The sequence below is a fragment of the Cottoperca gobio genome, chromosome 5 (assembly GCF_900634415.1).
Source record: "Cottoperca gobio chromosome 5, fCotGob3.1, whole genome shotgun sequence".
In the NCBI taxonomy this organism is placed as follows: domain Eukaryota; kingdom Metazoa; phylum Chordata; class Actinopteri; order Perciformes; family Bovichtidae; genus Cottoperca; species Cottoperca gobio.
In genome coordinates, this window is record NC_041359.1 from 2,958,883 (window position 1) to 2,973,425 (window position 14,543).

Sequence of the window (14,543 nt, forward strand, 5' to 3'; positions counted from 1 at the left end):
TCAGCATGAGACAGAAACGGGTGAAAGGTGTCCTGACTGTGGCAGTATATAACACACCAGCTGGCCACATGAAGTAGAGGTTTATGCCAGAAGAATGATGAATGTAAACAGATTTGTTGTCTTGTCAAGATCTGTTCGACTTGGACAGCGGCTGCTCGCCTGTAATGTGAGGCATGCTGGGGAAGAAGGACTCCCCCGCCAGCAGCGGAGGTCCATTAAAACACACTCGAGAAACTTCGCTTACGCCAAGGATTTGTTCCTCGGTCAGGTTAACAAGGTAACGTAGTTTATGATCTACTAGGTGTAGAGAAAGATAGTTCCTGGCGGATGAGCGTTGGCTCTGTCTTTCTATGTTGTTGTGTCGAAGACAAATGTAAACCAGTGAACGTTATCGGCGCTGTGTCCAGAGGTGACTCGTCTGCTGGCAACGGAACAAGTTTGGTTTTAGTGGGTTTACTGAGACACTAATATCATTCTGTGTTAATACATGCCATAAAACATCCTCGGTCGCTGTAATAGTTAGTGTTTTACAATACACCTGTGCTTTTGCTACTATGGCATGTCAAAATGTCTGCTGTCAGGTTCTTCTAGTTGTCCTGCCGTCATATTTGTCAGGCTGGGACTAGGACTGTAACTGTATGAGATGTTCATGGTACCGTCTCAGGAAATATTACGTTATTATTATTATTATTATTATTATTATTATTATTATTATTATTATTATTATTATTATTAGTAGTAGTAGTAGTAGTAGTAGTAGTAGTATCAGTATCAGTTACAATGACACTGAATATAAAAACAGAATTATAAGCCTCGTAATATAAATAGCATGTAACTGTTATTTAACTAAAGCATGTTATTTCACGTGTTAGAAGCACTATAATAATAATAATAATAATAATAATAATAATAATAATAATAATAATAATAATACATTAGATTTGTATAGCGCTTTTCTAGAAACTCAAAGACGCTATAGCATGTTAAATTAACTGCAACAAAAATAACATCAGCTGTGAGCTTTTAAAATAATGTCCTATGATTCTTAATAATTAACATAAACTGTAGATGCAACAGTGCAGCCGGGCTGCTCCTTTCTTTACCTTCATCTCCTCACGCACCCACTTATGTCAGCATTTCTAATACCGTAGATACGCTGAATGTACACGGGATGATACCGCAGTATACCAGGTAAAACCCTAGCTGGGACATACAGTGGCTTCAGAAAGTACATGTTTTTAGAAATTCTTGCAAATGTATTATAAAAAAAAAAAAAAAAACTGAAATCTCTTTTACATAAGTATTCAAACCCTTAATTCAGTACTTGGTAGAAGCCCCTTTGGCAGCAATTACAGCTTTGAGTCCTCTCAAGTAAGCCCCTACAAGCTTTGTTCACCTGGATTTGGGAAGTTTATTCCATTCTTTCTGGCAGATCCTATCGGGTTCCGTCAGTGTGGCTGGGAAACGTCTTCAGGACTCTTCACAAATCTCCTATGGGGTTCAAGTCTGAGACAAGACTTTGACTGCTTGAATGGCCCAGAGCCACTTGCCTGTGTGTTTCGGTTCATTGTCGTGCTGAAAGGTGAACCGTCGCACAGCGGAGCAGGCTTTCTACAAGGACCTCTATGTATTTGGCTGCATTAGTTAATGCTTCAGGTCGGGTGAAGAGCAGTGCCTGGTGGTTGTAGACTTAGTGCTTGGAGTTCTGCCCAAAGAGTTACATTTGTCTCATCAGAATAGAGAATCTGAGTCCTTTTTTAAATGCTATTTGGTAAACTCTCGGCGGACTGTCGTACATCTCTTTACTCGAGTGCGTTCCACTATGCACTATCTATCTAGCCACTATGACTTCTGAAGCTCTCTTAGCGTGACCGTTGGATTCTTGGGCACCATCAGTTTGGCTGAACAGACGACTCTACGAAGAGTCCTGGTGGTTCCAAGCTTCTTCCATTTCACAGTGATTGAGGCCACTGTGCCCTGGGAACACTTATAGCTTTAGAAATGTTTTCATACCCATGCCCTGAGCGATGCCTCTTCGCCACAGTGCTATAGCTACGGTGTGTGTGTGTGTGTGTGTGTGTGTGTGTGTGTGTGTGTGTGTGTGTGTGTGTGTGGTGTGTGTGTGTGTGTGTGTGTGTGTGTGTGTGTGTGTGTGTGTGTGTGTGTGTGTGTGTGTGTGTGTGTGTGTGTGGTTTCTATAACAGTGTGTTTGTCCTCCAGGAGGAGGTCTTCCCTTATCCAGAAATTGGAAATGAAGAAGTGGAGGAGCTCAACCAGCTTGTTGCACCCGTTGAAAAGTTCTTCAATGAAGAAGGTGAGAGGAGATCTGAGGAATGCAAGAGCTGTTGGCAACCTGCGGCATGGCTTTTTATGCTCGTATAATGATTTTGCAATGTGTTGTAATTTGATGAATTGACAATGAATTACTTTTTAAATTTTTGTCGCGATTTCAGTTGATTCAGCAAAGATTGACCGAGAGGCCAGAATCCCTCCAGAGACTTTGAACGGGTTGAAGGAGCTGGGGCTGTTTGGCATCATGATTCCTGAGGAGTATGGTAAGATGATGTGACACCAGCTGTTTGTAGTTATAAGTGTTATTAAATAGTTATTTCATAATTGACATGCATTTAAAACAAACAGGTTCTGAGATTAGATGTTACTAAACACACGTGTAGTAACAGTAAGGCAGCTTGTTCTCTACCCGGGGGAAATGTAATGTGTCTTTAGATGGGTTATAAATGATGGAACTATTCCTCTCACATGCCAGTTAGAAATGCAGTAATAGTCCCACCGTTTCTTATGGGCACAAGTTGAAGGCAGTGTCTTTATTTGTTTTTGATCCCAGGGGGTCTCGGATTGTCCAACACCGTATATGCACGGCTGGCAGAGGTCACGTCCTTAGATGGCTCTATTGCTGTGACACTGGCTGCACATCAAGCCATTGGACTGAAGGTAAAACTATAATAATGTAACGTAGTTGTAAGTGAAACGTTGTGCTCTGGTAGAAAGAGTCCTCATCACTTGGCTCATCATACACATGTCTGTTAAGTGCAGCGACAGGAAGGTTTTATTCTATGTAAACACGTCTGATATCATAACCGTGGATGAGGGATGTCGTCTGTGTGATCTGCTAACAGCTGTTTGGTGTTTCAGGGGATTCTGATCGCAGGCAATGAAGCCCAGAAGCTGAAGTATCTGCCCAAACTGTCTTCAGGAGAACACATCGCAGCGTTCTGTCTGACCGAGCCTGGCAGGTAAAGACACTGAAATCTCATTTACATGTTGACTACAGTGTCGCTCTGCAGCTGCAGGTGTGTTCATACTACAGCATACAGAATGTGATTTAGAATCATGAGGACTAAGGTGTATGTAGGAGAGTTACCCACATGTAATCAGTAGTGTTGTGTGGCAGCAGGCGTCCTACAGGCTCGAGGCTGGAATTGTTGCCAAAGGTGAATGTACTTAATATTTACTTGAAGGGGGTAAACTACAGAAGCCCTGAAGGGCAAGGAAAGACCATTCTGGTGATCCATATTCTACGTTTATGACTTGAACAGGGCCATCTTTCTAAGTCCTCCAATACTTTGGACTGTGACATGGGTGGGGAAAAGGTTTTGCCAGGATAATTTACGCACACAATGTGGTCGTGGTGAACTCTGGTGGCCGGAATAAAAACATTTACAACATCGATCTTTTTCACCTGCCAAAAAAAGATGCGATGGATGACCAGACTATGTTTGAGTAGTCTGACTATTACTCTCCCGATTTACACTCAGTCTGATCATTTCAGTGGAAGTGATGCAGCCTCCATTCAGACCCGCGCAACCCTGTCAGAAGACGGAACGCATTACCTGATCAGTGGCTCCAAGGTGAGAGCAATCACACTCGCAAATGTTTGATCTGAGCTTCACATTGTCACCGTGGCATTATTCCTTTGGCCTTTTTTGAAATGTCTGTTTCAATTTGTGTTAACAGATTTGGATTTCAAACGGAGCCATTGCAGATATTATGACCGTGTTTGCCAGGACGGAGGTGGTTGTAGATGGCGTGATGAAAGATAAGATTTCAGCATTTATCGTAGAGAGGGCTTTTGGGGGCGTCAGCAGCGGCAAGCCTGAGGACAAACTGGGCATCCGGGGCTCCAACAGTAAGCCTCTCGGGATTGGAAGGATGAACACGCAGGAGCGGACTTTCATATCATTGTAAAACCTTTTTGTTTCTCTTTTTTTTTACTTTTGCAGCTTGTGAAGTGTCCTACGACAACGTCCCCGTGCCAGTGGAGAATGTAATAGGAGAAGTAGGTGGTGGATTCAAGGTAAGCGTTACCCTGTCCCCAATTACAACTGTTGCATATGACTACCTGTTGATTTGTACACTAACCTTTTGCTTTGTGTTGGCCAGATTGCCATGAACATCCTGAACTCTGGGCGATTCAGTATGGGCAGTTCTTCAGCTGGAATGATAAAAAAACTAATCGGTAAAATCCATGAACAGTGCTGTGGAGATAAACTTCCATGTGCGGGTTTTGTAAAAACAATCATCAGTTTGACATTTCTGTCTGGCTTTCTGTAGAAATGACCTCCGAGTACGCTGCAACCAGAAAGCAGTTCAGCAAAAGCCTGGCGGAGTTTGGTATGATTCAGGTACAGGCCACTCTTCCTGTGAATAACGCCCCGCACTCTGCTCAGGTGAATAAGGTTTGTTTCCCTCCGTTACTGTAGGAGAAGTTTGCATTGATGGCTGTGAATGCCTTTGTGATGGAGAGCATGGCGTACCTGACGGCGGGGATGATGGACAGACCGGGGCTTCCAGACTGTTCTCTTGAAGCTGCCATGGTTAAGGTTAGAAAGCTTTGTTATTACACTTTGTTCATTAAAAGCAGCATGAAACAGAATGTCTGGTGTGTTTTCTCCATCCTCTGCTCAGGTGTTCAGCTCAGAGGGAGGCTGGATCTGTGTCAGTGAAGCTCTTCAGGTCCTCGGAGGTCTGGGTTACACAAAGAACTACCCCTACGAGCGCTTCGTCAGGGACTGTCGCATCCTGCCTATCTTTGAGGTGAACAGCTGTTCAGTCATTAGTCAGGGCCCTAGTTACCACTGAGGACACCAAAGGTCATGATCTGCATCATATCTCTGGAAGGGTTTAGACAAGAAGAGGGTGAAACAACATTTAGACCAGCATTTAAGAGATAGATTTTTTATTTAAATATATAAAAAGTGAAACTCTGGCCTTATGTGGGTGGGACTCCGGCCTTAGTGGGTGGGACTCCGGCCTTATGTGGGTGGGACTCCGGCCTTATGTGGGTGGGACTCCGGCCTTATGTGGGTGGGACTCCGGCCTTAGTGGGTGGGACTCCGGCCTTATGTGGGTGGGACTCCGGCCTTATGTGGGTGGGACTCCACTGTAGGTGGTTTAGATCTGTTCCGTAAGTGGCCACCAGGGGGCACGTTTGACTTTGAAATCACAGGTCTTCTGTGGATTCTTTGTTAGTGGAGGTTTAAGGATTCTTTCTGCAGAAGCAGCTCATCAGCCATTTAAAGTTCTTCTGCAGTGTGTCATAAAGTGTCAATCAATCCTAATCAGTCAAAAACTGGTTCTAAAGATGTGATCCTCCATGTTTTATTAATAGCACAATGTAGAATCCCTCATCCCTTATCCCTCAGTACACCCCCACCCACACACACCAGCGTTTTCTTGTGCTCTTTGCAAACTGTTTTGCTACTTGCATAATAGATGTGACATTTCTACATTCTGTTGCTGTTTTCAGGGTACCAATGAAATCCTGAGGATGTACATCGCTCTCACTGGAATGCAGTATGCTGGCAAAATCCTCACAGGGAAGATAAAGTATGAAAATTAAGTTGGTAGAAAACTGAAGTGTGTGTGTGTTATGTTTTATGGGACTTTGATAAGTGTAATATTTCACTTTTTTAAAACTACATTAAACAGTTTTCCTTTTTATTTTAGCACTTCAGGGCATCCCTGGAAAACCACCTAAATATCTGATGTTTGACATATTACCATTTTCTAAAGTTGTTGTCACATGTTAGCAAAGTGTAGCAACATCTAGAGGTGTTCTGTTCACCTAAGTCCTGCGTGTATTCTCTGTTTTAATTCTGTGGACTCCTGAGAAAGATCTGTGCTCTTTAGCTGCTAAATGCTTCACTGTGTTCACCAGCTAGTCGCGAGCTTTGCTGTTTGGTGCTGAGCTGTTGGTTTATCAGTATTGTTTTTAAACTCCGCTCTTGCAGGCCAGAAAATCCAAACAAGCTGTAAGACCTAAAGCCCTGTAGAGCCGAGGGGACTCTTTCCCTTTACACATAATTAAAATCAAATGTTAGTTCCTCTCTTAATAAAGGCTGCATCACACGTAAACTATATAGTCTTCAGAGATAATTAGATCATTTAAGCAAAATCACCTTAATGTGTGTGGCCGTGTTTACATTAATGATTTTCTGGTGTATAAGTTGCTCGAAATACTATCACAAGGTTGTGTAATTAAAACCTCCAGGAGGGTGTTCAGCCGCTCAGTCTTTTCTCTGCTCTGCCTGCAGGGAGATGAAGAAAGGAAATATTGGTATGGCTTTGGGCATGGTGGCCACCAAACTAAGGAACTCATTCAAAAGTACGGCAGACTTCGGCCTGACGGGAAAAGATGGAGTTCTGCATCCCAGCTTGACGGTAAGAACTTAATTTGAGCTTTTTAAAGGATACGTTTTCTGCAAACCGTGGGTATATCAGGTGATGCTCAGAGCGTTCTGTTTACAGGAGAGTGCAAAGCAGATGGAAGAGAATGTCAGCCTTTTTGGATCGACTGTGGAGAGTCTGCTCTACAGATATGGAAAGGTAACATTCCTTTGATTTTAACATTGTGGAAAAGCAGCGGTTGGATTTTCCTGCTCAAGTCTTTGCAGTTCCCTTTTGTGTGTCTTAAATGGCTGAACGTACGAGTTGTTTCTCAACGACCGTGGATAAGTGTTCTTATCTTCCACTCAAGAGTTTCTGTGGAGCTCAGACAGCCGCTCATAACTCCTTTTCTTCCTCCACTGTGTTTTTGTAATCACGACTTCCCCACACGAGCTATAAAACCTCTTGGAAACAGCTCCGCTGTCCAAATGCCTACTTCCTGTATTTGCCTCAATTCTGATCCAATACATGGAAAGTGTCCTCAGAGGGCTTTCATCACACTGCAGTCTTATAATAATAATAACTTGTATTTATAAAGCGCCTTTCAAAGCTAAAAGCATTCTCAAGGCATTCTTCAGGAGAATAAGACCTTTTAACATTTAGCTGTTAGTTCGACACGAAGATATTTTGTGCAAATTGGGGCTCAGTTCTGAAGGAAGGTGGAGCATTTGGAGGCAGCAGTTTCTCCTTTCCACATGTTGTGTCTTTGAGTAATACTATGGGGAAACTTTGTCGACCGCTTCGGACAAAAGCATCAGCGACATGAAAGCAATGATTTTAGTGATGATGCCGTAACCGCTCCGAGTTGTATACTATATAAAACTGCACACAACTACAGTAAGTACAAAAGGTAAAGGGAACTAGTGTGTTGCATTATTACAATAGAGTTTGAATTGGGAGTCTGTATTCCGATTATGTGTTTCATGCCCAATCTACTTCACGGTGTATATTCTGACGCAGCAACTCAAACTGCTCCCTGGTCCTAAAGATTCCGAGCGTTCCATTCCCTCGAACTTAGACACCAGCGGTATCGCATCACATATTAGCCCTGATGTGACGATGGTGTCTGTCAAACAATCTCCAAACACAGGAAGTAATTAATCACAACTTAAGAGCTACATCCAAACGGTTACTAAGCAGCAGTGAGTGAGAACACGTTTTATTTCAGGGAACGACATCTGCGTTGAGATTTGCAAGAAATTGTTAAAAAGAATTTCCCCACTGTATTAGAGACACGCATAAGTAGAAGCAACTAAATATGTGTCATTGTTCTTTTCCCATTGATGTTGTCAGACTATAGTGGATGAACAGCTCGTCCTGAAGAGAGTAGCAGATGTGCTGATCAACCTCTACGCAATGACGGCTGTCCTGTCCAGGACCAGCCGCTCCATCAGCATCGGGCTCAGGAATCACGACCATGAGGTGTGCACCGTTTACACACGCACACACACGCACACACATACACTCAAAACATATATATGGTGAGTCAGAGTGGAGGAAGGGAGTCCATGGCTATAACTTCCAAGGCTAGAGGCCTCTGATACACCTGGAATTAATACTCTTATTGAGTCATCTTCTCCGTCTCCATACTGAGAGCAGTGTTTCCCTCGACAGATTGGGTCACACATCAGCTTCTCTATATTAACACCATTTATAACTGGCAGTAAACATCCCATACACCAGGGGATCCCAAACGTTTTCAGCTCGAGACCCAGAAGAGATATTTGGCGTCTCCACAGACTGAGAAGGAACACAACTAACCATGACTTTACATTGTATATGAAATGTTTATTTCATTATAAAAGTACATCACAGCAACAATCAAATGTGCAGAGTGTAATGTTAAGTTTCTCACCACCTCATAATGAACCTATGAACTTGCACTGTGATGAGTACATAGAAGCAGTAAAGCAATACATTCACATGGTAGCTTGTATAAACTACATCACAATATTCAAATGAGTCTTATGTTAAGTTTCTCACAAACGGCATCTGCGTAGCAAACACGCTCTTTTATTTCAATCAGGCAAAATGACTTCATGTGTCAAAGCATTGTGAAGCATTTAACTCGGCTAAAATTCAAGACTTTAAAAAAAAACACGGGCAACACTGTGGTGGCCTGTCAATCACAAGGTAGCCACGCCCTAAAGCATCCCCTGCTTTACTCTAAACGGGACCATAATCTACAAAATGAACATCATGCCGTATTGAAGAGGACTTGAAACTAGTGGTTGAGACCACAACATGTTTACTGAGGCTATCCATCAAGTGAGAAGTACGGTCTTCTCTTAGACCTCTATACAATCGCACTTCTTTTTGCAAACCGGCCCCCTGCTGGCTATAAGAGAGAATGCACTTCCACATTAGCTTCGCTTTTACATAAAAAGGAAGAATGTGGACTTGGATGTCTTCAGGTTGAGTAAAGCGTGAGCAGTTACACGGCCTGTATAGACGGAGTGTGAGATGGACGGCTGAGAATTATTGATTATTAGACGACAAATACATAAGTGTGGTGGGTGGCCATTTTAAGCCCCAATACCAAAGAATTTCTATTTTCCATGCGTCTCAAAATGTGAACCTCCTACCTGCTTGATTTGTGTTTCCTGGTTGTATCCATAACATTTGCTTAAAAGAAGCACCTGCTCTGCATGTGGTTTGAACATGCATTACACTTTGCAGTTACTGTGGGGATCCACAGCAGTTGAGTCGTTGCTTTTGATCCAGAAAGCAGGCCACGTCTTAATTGAGATCAGTGAAGTATCAGGCTTAATAACACACGTGGTTATCTATTTAGATGTGGCTGTTTCCACTGCAGCACGTTGTCTACTGAAAGCAATAAAAGCCGCAGCAGCATGTCACAACATGTTCTCACCTCTAACTTTGTGTTCTGTTATTCCTTTTTGTTCCTATTCCTATTATCACCAGCATGTGCTTTAACTTGTTTACTCAAATCAGTAGTTACTTCAATTTAATTATAGCTATTATATTCACTTCACTAGGTTGTAGAGGTGTAAACTGTGGCGCTCCACCTTCGTGTGTGTGTGTATATAATCACAAACAGTGGTGTGGAGCAAAGCAGAGCACACAGAGAGACGGTAAAGAAGGCAGCGAATGCTTTGTATTCTCTTCTTCTGCAGCACCCTTCTGTGTGTCAGATGGGCAGCCCTGTGCTCCCCCCGCAGGATTCCTCTCCACTGTCGCTACAGGCATAAATGTTAGCAAACATGCAGCGGCCCACCTTTGTAGTTGATGTAAAACATGCACAGAGACTCTAGAGATGCTGTCTAACTGAATTCCATTCCAAAGATAGTCATTCGTGTCTGAAATGTTTCGCCCGAGGATCACAAAGTAATTCAAAGAAAGTTCTGAATTATTTTAAAAGCAAATATGGCTTCAATCATGAAGCTTTCATCCAGTAGAGTTCCACTGTGATTATTAAAGCTTGGTTCTTCGTGTTTGGTTTTCTACCCAATACCTCATTTTAATGATTTGTAGAAAAGTACTAATCTGACATATTTGTGAGTGCCTAAAGTTTCCACTTGTTTTGTGTTTGCAGCTGAAAACTTAACCTACAAATGTTTGCAATTGTCTCACTTCACCTTAGATTACTTTGTGTCATATTTAGTTCATTTGTGTGTTTTCCAGTTGGATTCGTGTCTGCAGGTTATGATGAATAAGTGTTAATTTTTCTAGGTGCTGCTCGCAAACACATTCTGCAGCGACGCTTTCTTCAAGAACAATTACATGTTGACTCAGTTGCAAAAACGTAAGTACAACACGAAATGGTAATTAAGACCAGCCCCTTGCCTTTTTTTTTTTTACTGCATCTGAGTACAAAAGACTTGCATGTGTTGCGGAATTTCCCCAACAAACCCCACATACCAACACCAAAACCACTCGCTGCTTTTCATTTTCACACCGTGCATGTTTTTTAATGACCTGCATGTAATCCAGAGTTATCCGGTGACATGATCCAGATGGATGAGAATGTTGTGTTTTGTATTTAACAAATGAAAGTTGTTTTGTAATTCTCATGTCAATGCGTTCCAGACTCTCCTGAGAACAACGACGCCAACATCAAGAAGATCGCCAAGGAGGTGTTGGACAACAGAGCCTACGTCTGCGCTCACCCTCTTGAGAGAACATACTGAGCTCTCCCATGTGACAGTAATACTGTGACTACTCCTATTCTGATTGGACAATATGGACCAGTCCAATTCAGTCTATACTCTTCTTTTACTTGGGTTGACATTGGTCAGTTGATTAATAAATTAAGAGATTTATATAAGTAGTTACTGTATTTTATTAACCATGGCTTCAAAGATAACACCTTTTATAGATCTTTGCCAAATGGCCATGTCTCGTCTGATGGCATTATGAGTTTTATTCAAAATGCTCTTCAAGTATGGCGCTGGACAGTTGATGCATGTGTCTTCATGACGTCAGAAGCAGGACAGTGCACTTGTACAGGAAAGACTGCTGCTTGTTGAATCCACTGTAAGAAGAAACGGAACACATATGAACAAAACCCTTTCATGAGTATCTGTTGAGTTTCCTTTTGAATAAAGAGTAAATCAAACTAACGTGTAGTGGTTCTTGTTGTACAGAGACATGTGTCTGGGGATGGGGTTGTTTCCACTGCTGAGGCTGCAGTCCACACAGTGGGCCTGGAGCCAGAGCCACACTCTTCTTTTGCTCGGCTTTGTTGTCACCCAAGTGTATCACAGACAGTTGAGGTAAAGGCTGCAACACAGAAAACAGCTGTTGGCTCACAAACTGAAGGTTATTACAGCCAAATGCAACCAGAACCCAGACAAACTGAAGAAATAAAACATGTTAACAAACACTGAACTGACTAACAATGTATCAAATGACTGCAAAAACAATGTGACTGTAGCTGTGTTCCAGTCCAGCAGCTGCAGCCTTCGAAGGCTGCATTTGTAGACCGATCACAAGGCTGTCCCATTTCAGTGACTCCTTCAAATATAGCTGACAAATGCGGCCTTCTTTTCCTGGATTTGGAGGACACAACTGATGGATCCCACAGCCGCACGTATCAAAATTCATTTTGCGCCAAGAGAAGTTATTTCCTGATGAAAAATGGCGTCCCCCGACCCAGCAGTAGCAGCAGACCAATATACTTTTAAATGTAAGTATTGGGTTTCAACTCGCTCGAATAGCTAACGATACAAATGTTTAAAAACCAAAGGACCTGAAAACATCAAATATTCACTAAAATTATTGCTAGAGCCGATGCTAGCTGCTAGGAGCTGCTGTACTATGCAACTTAGCGGCCGCTGCTGCTGTTTTTGTTTTTTATGTTTACTGCCATGATTGATTTTGATAGGATTGCAAGGATCCAGGGTCTCCTCATAGATGGTGTTGGGACAGAGGCATTCAACTAACCCCCCTGTCCTAATTGCCACCATCCCTGAGGACACACCAGGGCCAAGTACAGTAGTGGGTTACATGGACTATGAATGAAAATGTATTATAATAGATTATTTGATTTCAAGGTTTAAGAAGAATGTATTTAGTACATATGATTTATTAACTTAGAGGATTATTTAATTTAGAAACTTAACCATTAATGATTAAGAGAATGATTATTATAAACAGATAAAAACATCATAAAACATAACATTTTAACTATATACAGATAAGGTTTGGCTGACCAAACTGGTGCTGCTGGACTTGGATGGGCTGCCACAATAAAGCCCCTGGTGTCTCAAGATGCATCATCTGGGGTGGTCTCCAGAGTGTGTATGAGATGCCCCTCCACTGTCTAAAATGCAGTATGTGTAAAGCATATCTTCAGTCAAAAAATAAAAGTATTATCTGTGGGTCAATTCTTTGGGGAAAAAAATGCCAAAGTAAGCTGTCAACTGTGCTTGATAACTTCGGAGAGTTGCTAGGCGACAGCTGGGGACGTAACAGGAAATCCCCCGTAGACCGGACAGTCTCATTTCATAGACCGCTCGGTTCAGCCTTCACTGTCTACGGACGACGCGGTCTCCAAAGACTGCGAAGGCTGCGTCCTCCAAAGGCTGCAGCCCCTGAATTGAGACAGTTGTAAACTAGTTTGCAATAAAGACGCAGAAGGAGCTAATGAAAGATGCTACTGAGTTGCTGTGGCAGTGGGGAGTGGTTAGGGCGCCTGCTGCTGGGGGAGAGATGGGAGTGTCCCAGCTGGAGGCCAGACAGCTGAACGGAATCAGGTAATCAGTCACATAATAAAAGCATGGTGATGGCTTGATTCTGTTCTTCTTGCAGTAGGTTGGATCCCGGACCGTGTAGCTGACGGCCATACCACACTGAACACACCCGATCTCTTCATTATGGGAATTGTAGGATCTGGTGTTTTTGGAGGGCATTACTAAACATCAGGATAGCTCTGCCTCTGTTTCACCAATTTGTTGTAAACGTCTGTTTCTTGTATATGTTTTCATAGTTTGGGGTGACACGGACTCCACTGCTGTCTGTGTATGATAATATTATTGCAAAATAAAAATAAGTCATCCTTTAAATATGTTTTTCCCTATTCTTGTGAACTAATTAAACATTTAGAAGTATTGAAGTGATACAAAGTGGACTAACATTTCACAACAGTAAAAAATACTCAATTGTCCTGGCCTAAGGCGTTTCTCTGCTCCGTCAGGGAGTCGTACTTGTTCTTTCAGTCTACTTCATGTAGAAGCTTGTTGTGGACTTCAGAGTGGGTTTTACTCTGGACTTTGTGTCGTGCCAGCAGGGCTTTCTCACCAGCTTCCAGTTTTACATATGCATCCTTGAAACATTCATTAAACTCCTGCTTTTCAGTGGCGACATTATTGGCTGTTTCAAAGTCTGGTTTTCTTTCTTTAAAACATCCATGCGGTCCATTGTTTCCCTGCACACGTCACTCCAGATCTTCAAACCGGCATGTTTTTTTGTTGAGACCTTGGAGTTTGTGATGCAGGAAAATAGAAGTGGATGAAGCTTGAGAATAACCTCCTTTCTGGGCCGCTTGGTGCCTTAAAGCCATCGAGATTCATCCGAGAAGATTCATCCGGGGATCCTGTCCCCAGGTATCCACTCCCCAGGTATCCTGTGCCCAGGCTTCCTGTCCCCAGGTATCCTGTTCCCAAATATCCTCTCCCAAAGCATCCTGTTCCCAGGTATCCTCTCCCCAGGCATCCAGTTCCCAGGCATCCTGTCTCCGGGTATCGTTGTTGTCCATGACTGTTTTTCCCTGAGTTCTGTTTTAAGCCGTGGGTGAGAAAACCCTTGACTTTCTTCCAAAGGGATGACTTCTTCTGTGGGCTTCTTCAGAGTCGGCCACCTCAGTGCAGTCCTCCATCATCTCGGCTTCTTTTTGTTTGTTTTCTTCCTCGAGGCATTCAATCTTCAAATGTTTGTCTTCAACAATTTCCTCCGGCTTTTGACTCTCTTCTCTTAGAGCCTGAACGACTGATTCTAGGTCTTGGCGGAGGCTGTTCAACTGAATTTGATTTAATTCATTGCGCTGATGGAGGTCCTGGATAAGTTTCTCCAACATCTTCATTGCGTGCTCTCCGTGATACTTCATTTTCTTTTTTTTTGTAAGAAATGTCACGTGGTTTTGGTTTTGGTAATGTCAACTATTAGCCTTTAGCTGTATTAGGCTGTATTGTATAGTTTTCGATCAAAGCCCAATGTCATGATGTCACAAACATCAAAGCACTATGTCATGTTTCGGATGAAAAATGGCGAACCCCGACCCAGCAGAAGCGGCAGACCAATATACTTTTAAATGTAAGTATTGGGTTTCAACTCGCTTGAATAGCTAATGATACAAATGTTAAAAAAAACAAAGGACCTTAAAACATCAAATATTC

At 42.6% G+C, this 14,543-nt stretch overlaps 2 protein-coding genes across 5 annotated transcripts in view; one reads left to right on the forward strand and one right to left on the reverse strand.

The window, feature by feature from the left end:
* acad9 (acyl-CoA dehydrogenase family, member 9) lies at positions 1-11,270 on the forward strand. Its single transcript, XM_029431896.1, has 18 exons — positions 1-277; positions 2,221-2,314; positions 2,454-2,555; positions 2,846-2,952; positions 3,154-3,254; positions 3,791-3,869; positions 3,976-4,147; positions 4,242-4,315; positions 4,402-4,477; positions 4,573-4,643; positions 4,722-4,841; positions 4,927-5,055; positions 5,768-5,847; positions 6,555-6,681; positions 6,769-6,846; positions 7,981-8,109; positions 10,381-10,453; positions 10,738-11,270. Exons 1-18 carry the CDS (start codon positions 95-97, stop codon positions 10,836-10,838), a joined length of 1,896 nt encoding a protein of 631 aa, XP_029287756.1. The 5' UTR covers positions 1-94; the 3' UTR covers positions 10,839-11,270.
* cfap92 (cilia and flagella associated protein 92 (putative)) overlaps positions 11,047-14,543 on the reverse strand; it is a 25,039-nt gene continuing 21,542 nt past the window's right edge. For all 4 annotated transcript variants that reach the window (XM_029431895.1, XM_029431892.1, XM_029431894.1 and 1 more), the window contains 2 exons: positions 11,272-11,430; positions 11,047-11,182 (listed from right to left, as the gene is read on the reverse strand). In XM_029431895.1, coding sequence (XP_029287755.1) covers positions 11,087-11,182; positions 11,272-11,430 — 255 coding nt within the window. In that variant the 3' untranslated portion in view covers positions 11,047-11,086. The remainder of the gene's footprint in view (positions 11,183-11,271; positions 11,431-14,543) is intronic.